Source organism: Harpegnathos saltator, unplaced genomic scaffold, assembly GCF_003227715.2.
Source record: "Harpegnathos saltator strain DR-91 unplaced genomic scaffold, Hsal_v8.6 scaffold244, whole genome shotgun sequence".
NCBI classification, from domain to species: domain Eukaryota; kingdom Metazoa; phylum Arthropoda; class Insecta; order Hymenoptera; family Formicidae; genus Harpegnathos; species Harpegnathos saltator.
The window spans coordinates 672,979-678,978 of record NW_020230033.1 but is presented as its reverse complement, the minus strand read 5'-3'; the positions used below and the strand labels follow the sequence as shown (position 1 = coordinate 678,978).

The 6,000-nt window shown below is 31.9% G+C and overlaps 1 protein-coding gene across 10 annotated transcripts in view; it reads right to left on the bottom strand.

Moving 5' to 3' along the window:
- Positions 1-206: 206 nt before the first annotated feature.
- Ecr (ecdysone receptor) overlaps positions 207-6,000 on the bottom strand; it is a 385,687-nt gene continuing 379,893 nt past the window's right edge. For all 10 annotated transcript variants that reach the window (XM_025298887.1, XM_025298888.1, XM_025298895.1 and 7 more), the window contains 2 exons: positions 2,590-2,965; positions 207-1,781 (listed from right to left, as the gene is read on the bottom strand). In XM_025298887.1, the coding sequence (XP_025154672.1) occupies positions 1,543-1,781; positions 2,590-2,965 (615 nt within the window). In that variant the 3' untranslated portion in view covers positions 207-1,542. The remainder of the gene's footprint in view (positions 1,782-2,589; positions 2,966-6,000) is intronic.

Genomic DNA, 6,000 nt, shown 5'->3' with positions numbered 1-6,000 from the left:
AAAATGTATTATCTATGATTAGGGAATTTCGAACTTTTTGTAACGATATTGCCAATTACTTAGATAATGCTCCTTTCTCATTATCGCAATTTAATCTTTTTCATCATGTCACTATGCCCTTCTATCCCTTCCCTCCCCCAAAACTGTTAAACCAACCATACTTGACAGTATTTGTTTTTTCATGGATGACATATGTGACGCGCATGTCTGATATCAATATTTTATCATATAATACATTACATTTACATATCGATTGTATGTGTAAGGATGTATCTTGGTAAGGGACATAGCGATAAAATGTAAATTGCAGATAGCTTTCTTTTTATATAGCTTCGTTCTCTGTACTGTTCTCTATATATCACAGCCTGGGCCGCGCCACTGCCTTTCTTTTCTACAACGGTATATAATCGTTCTTTTCTGTTTACCATTTTCTCCACCACCCTCATATAGAGTTCTTTCTTCTTTCTCGTTCTTGTCTTCGAGCCGGTCTCACACGGTTCGCGTACTGTTCATGTAACTAAATATTTGCAACTTATATATAAATGAACAGGCGCACCGGTACAATCACTTGTAAGTCAAGGTAAATCAGAGATGTTGGTAGGATTTTTTACGAACGCGTATTCATTTATTCTACTAATCTATTCTTAGTCTATTCGATATAGATGTTTATATTACTTGTTTTAACATTTTCTATTTTTTTTCTTGTGATAATACCATGTGTATACATATCACTGAAGTGCGTATGCTACAATAGATCCACGATTCTTTCATTAATACGTGTACGTGAGAAATCCCACTGTCTGACATCAGAGACAAGTGACTGTTTTACTTTAAATAATTTCCAATGAATAAATATAAAATGCAAAGATTTTAAGTTTCATAAACGAGTCACTTTATAACTTTATTGAAATTGATAATTTCATGGATCATATAAATCTGACACCACGTATGTTTTGTGTCATAAATCTTTAATAACATAAAGCTTTCATCGAATAAACTCTCATTTTGCATATCCATTACACCATATGGATATTTAGCATCGCGTTCCTTTATCACAGATATTCGATCGCGTGTATTCTTGTTAACACGCTATAAAATCAAACTGGCTTTATCATCTGTCACTTTAACACAACCTTCATTTTTCTTTAATATAATTTTATTGTTATATTGTAATAGCAAAAACATCTCTTTCGCGTCATATCATACGCGAACAGTATGGGCCGGCTTGCTTATATTTTACTTATCTTTACAAACTGTATAAAGATCAATCCATCTAAAGTGTCAACCTCTAGAAGTAGTTAATCCTCGAGAAACAGCAAATGACTGTAATGAATCTAAAACGGAGACTGATACAGTATGTTGATGTTGACGGTGAGGCAGTGGCATAGTGGTGCACTAGTACAAGAGTTGCGCAGGCCGTTTTCCACGTCCATGCGTCTATCGACGCCGTTGCTGCTGCTGCTGCTGCTGCCGCCGCTATCGCAACGTCGAAGAGCTTATTCAGCCGACCGAAGCAATCACCGTTGATCGGCGACTGTGAAACTAGGACACCACGTCCCAGATTTCGGCGAGGAAAAGTGGCAGCTTCTTATTCTTAAATTTCAGGTTCAAGCACATCTCACTATTTTGATTGCCGAGGGTCCTAAGTTCGGTTAGAACCGAAAGAAGCTTCGCGAAGATCGTGCCGGATTTACGACGATTATCCACATACGCTTTCAATGTCTTCAAATAAACTTCCTGGAATTTCTCTACTGTTTTACTTTCCACCAGATTGGGTCTCTCTGCAAAATAATCATGATCATTAAATTAAAAAGATAGTGTTCTACATAAACAATAATAGCATAAAAAAGAAGAGGGAGAGAATGAAGAGAGAGAGGGGAGAGGGATGGAGAGAGGAAAGGAGGGAGGGAGGGGAAAGAAAGGGAGAGGGAGGGAGGGAAGGAGAGAGAGAGAGGGAGGAGGGAGAGAAAGGAAAAGGGAGAGAGCGAAAATAACAAGGGAAAAAGGAAATTTAGATAAATAAATAATTAATAAAAATAAATATTTTAAGATATAAGAAAAGAGATAATGTATATTTTTATTTTTTGCGTTTTTAAAATTTTTATTATGTATATATTTACTCTTATTAAGTATTTCTATTTAATATATACATAGGGTAAAAAAATTTATATATTTTAAGAATAGAATGTTTATATGCACATTCAAAATTCAACAACTATGAGATATTAATTTTTCGTTTGATTTAATTCATAACTGCTAAATTAGAATTAATATAATATAATGTACACGCGCGCGCGTCTATTTAATAGGTCTGTATATTACTTAATTCACAACTTATATAAGTTAATAACTAAATGACCGATCTAGAGTTGCGTTGTGAATATTTAGAAATTTCTGAGGATTTTATTGATCATTTAAAAAGTCCGAAAAGATAGAATTGTATCTAAAGATAGCTATCCGAAGATAAATAGAAATTAAAACAAATTTCGTGTTTACATATTTAAACCACAATAGAGAGAAAAAAACGTAATAGAGACTTATTTGTTATTTGTTATTATGTATCTATTATGTTATGTATTATATACGAACCTGAAAAAATAACGATAGCAGTGAGCAAAGCGTACTCAGCATTATTGACCCTCATGGCATACATTTGCCGACAGAATCGTAAAAGATCCTCGATGGTTTCACCCATCCCCGCAATGTTATAGCTGTCGCGTGTGTATGGCTGATTGTTAGCGAAAATAATGCTATCAGTTTGCACATCGTATTTTCTTGCCATCCGTAGCATCATCACTTCGCTAGAGCATGCCTTCAGTAGAGTGATCTGATCCTCACGCATTAACTCGTTGAAGCCGGGTAGCCTCTTTGAGAACTCAACAATCAGTTGAACGGTCAAGATTGTGATTTCAGTGATGTGTCTGAAACTATAGTCACTCGGATCCTCGCCTTCCATAGGTTGGTTCTGGAAAATTAAATGTATAAATTTATGTTTTATGAATATTACATATAATTTTTTAAATATATTTATTAAAAAATTAGGTAATTTAAATATCAGATTAAAAATATTTTACTTAATTAGTCTAATAAAAAACGTTGCATGTACTTCTCACAAATTCTAATGTTTTTTATGCAAATTATAATGGCTTCTGTATATGTATATAACTGTTCTGTATATAACTATTCTGTATATAACAAACAGCTATATTTTTATTTTATATGTATTTCGGACTTGTATATATGTTACAAAATTCTCTAAAACTAACTTGATATGATCATATTATTTTCCTCCTCAGTTATATGAGTACGTAATACAAAAATATAAAATAAAAATAAAATGTCTGATGCAAGCCTTATCAATGTTCGTATAGAAATAGAATACATCAAAGTAAGCAATAGGATCGCCACTATTTTGCAAATAACGTTTATTTATTTATTTATTTACGTTAAATTGTGAGCCATTAACGAAAGAAGATCATTCGAACTAGTGTGTGCGGTACGGCGGGATAAACTTTGTCAGTGCGGTCGCATAAAAAAATAACTTATTCATCATATCGAATGTGTTCGCTAATTCTTTTTTGTTAATTACTCAAAATTTTAAATGGTTGTTCGTAAAATGATAATAGTCTCATTGTTCAATTTCATCTCAATTTGTATTCTACATAAACACAAATATTGGTACCTTTTGAATCAAACAACTTATATATGTACATAACATATTTATATATATATTTATACATGTACTTATATATGTATATAACATAACAACTAATTTGAATAATAGAAAATAAGAAATCATTTAGTAGAACATTTTTAATCAATGATTTTATTCAATTACGCATACCTACACATACGTACACACGAAAACCAATTAAATATTAAAATGTAGTTAATTGAAAACAAACGTAGACGGAAAATTATTTGTCATTTTTTGCGAATAATAGTTAAGTTAACGAACGAAGGTATATGCTATATACCGAAAGAAATGCAAACCTCTACGTCATCGTCTAGTTTTGCTATTCTGATTATAATAACAATAGGTTATTTATATTAATAACAATAAGTTATTTATTACAAACGAAGAGAAGTCCTTCGTGTCATGATGAACTTCTCTCCCTAATCACTACTCCCTCACTAATCAGAATAGCGAAGCTAATTTAAAAGACGGGGTTTCACATTTTTTAAGTGTACGGCATTATCGTTGTATTCCGTCAATCAGAGCGTGCCAAGCGTATCAAACATAATTAAATTATAACTCGTTAATCATTGCTCATATTAAAAAAGTACTATACAACTTCTTTCTCTCCCCCTCCCCCCTTTCTATGCGCGCATGCGTATTGAATATATAAATCAATTCGGTGCTTTTTTGTACAAAAATAATTTCTTAAAATATACAATAAACTCAATCATTAAAATAATCATTGTTGGTATCGATGATTTGTATGAGATTGGTATGATATGACTTTACGTTATTTCATCTGATATTAAGTTGGCTAATAAGTATTGTCGGATTTTTCGGTAAAAGAAGTAATTTTTTTTTAATATAGAAAACTTTATTAAATGATTTATCGACTATTTTGATTTATGACTTTTTATCTTATAGGCAGCTTTATAATACTACCCTCCTGGAATTTACTATTTTTTTCAGCAAAATATCTTGGAAAATATATTTCACAGGCTTCCAGAGAATTAAAATTTTTTCTATTAAACAAATCTTGCAAAGAACGAAACGAGTAAAAATCTGATGGTGCTAAATCAGATGAATATGATTAATGAATAAGAACATCTTAATTTAGTTTTTTCTATTTTTGCTGAGTCTCTAATGACACATGTGGCTCCGTGTTGCTTGATAGAAAACTATCTTTTCTATCTATTCTTTTTTTATTGGCAAATTCTAGTCGTTTTTCCTTAATGTCTTCAGTTTATTCAATTGTGGATAATACTTATTAGAATTAATGCTTTAAGTGGCAGAAGCTCATAAAACAGTACTCCTTTCCAATTCCACTATATACATAACATGACAATTAAATACAAGTATAGTTCTCGAAGATAACAAATCAAGATAAACTGAAAATTAGGCAAATTAGAGGTAACACTGGTGACAAAGCACAAATAATAATAATACTAATAACATTAATAATAACACCGGTGGACAGGCACAAATGCAAAGTATTTATTGAAATTAATACGAACGTTTCGGTCCCATATTTGGACCCTCCTCAGTATGTAAGTAACTCCACCAATATAAAAAATATGAAAAAGTCGCAAGTAAAATAAATTGCAAAGAAAAATCCAATGTCTTTAAAACTCATTAAATCTAGATGCAAAGGCTCAAACTGCAAGTGTGAAAATTATCAAAAAGTGGCACTTCCTATTCAAGTGTCAATGCTAAATTCATTGCCGATTATTGTAATATGTGCTCCGCACTTTAGCTATCGAAATACGAAGCATACATGTGTGCTTCTCTTAATTGTTATTGCGTTATTGCTTCTAATATGGTTTACGCGAGACCGCGTAAACCATATTAGATTAGATATTAGATTCAATACCAATACCATTCACTAAGTGAATTGGTATTGGTATTGAGCGTTGCGAGAACACGCCGTGTATTATTATTATATCCTGATCGGATGTTGACACTTGAATAGGAAGTGCGACTTTTTGATAATTTTCACACTTGCAGTTTGAGCCTTTGCATCTAAATTTAGTGATTTCTAAAGACATTGGGTTTTTCTTCGCAACCTTTTTACTTGCGACGTTTTCGTATTTTTTATATTGGTGGAGTTACATACTGAAGAGGGTCCAAATATAGGACCGAAACGTTTGTATTAATTTCAATAAATACTTTGCATTTGTGCCTGTCCACCGGTGTTATTATTAATATTATTAATATTATTATTATTTGCGCTTTGTCACCGGTGTTACCTCTAATTTGCCTAATTTTCAGTTTATCTTGATACATAACATGACCTTGTAAATCGGTTTTGGATGAAATTAAAG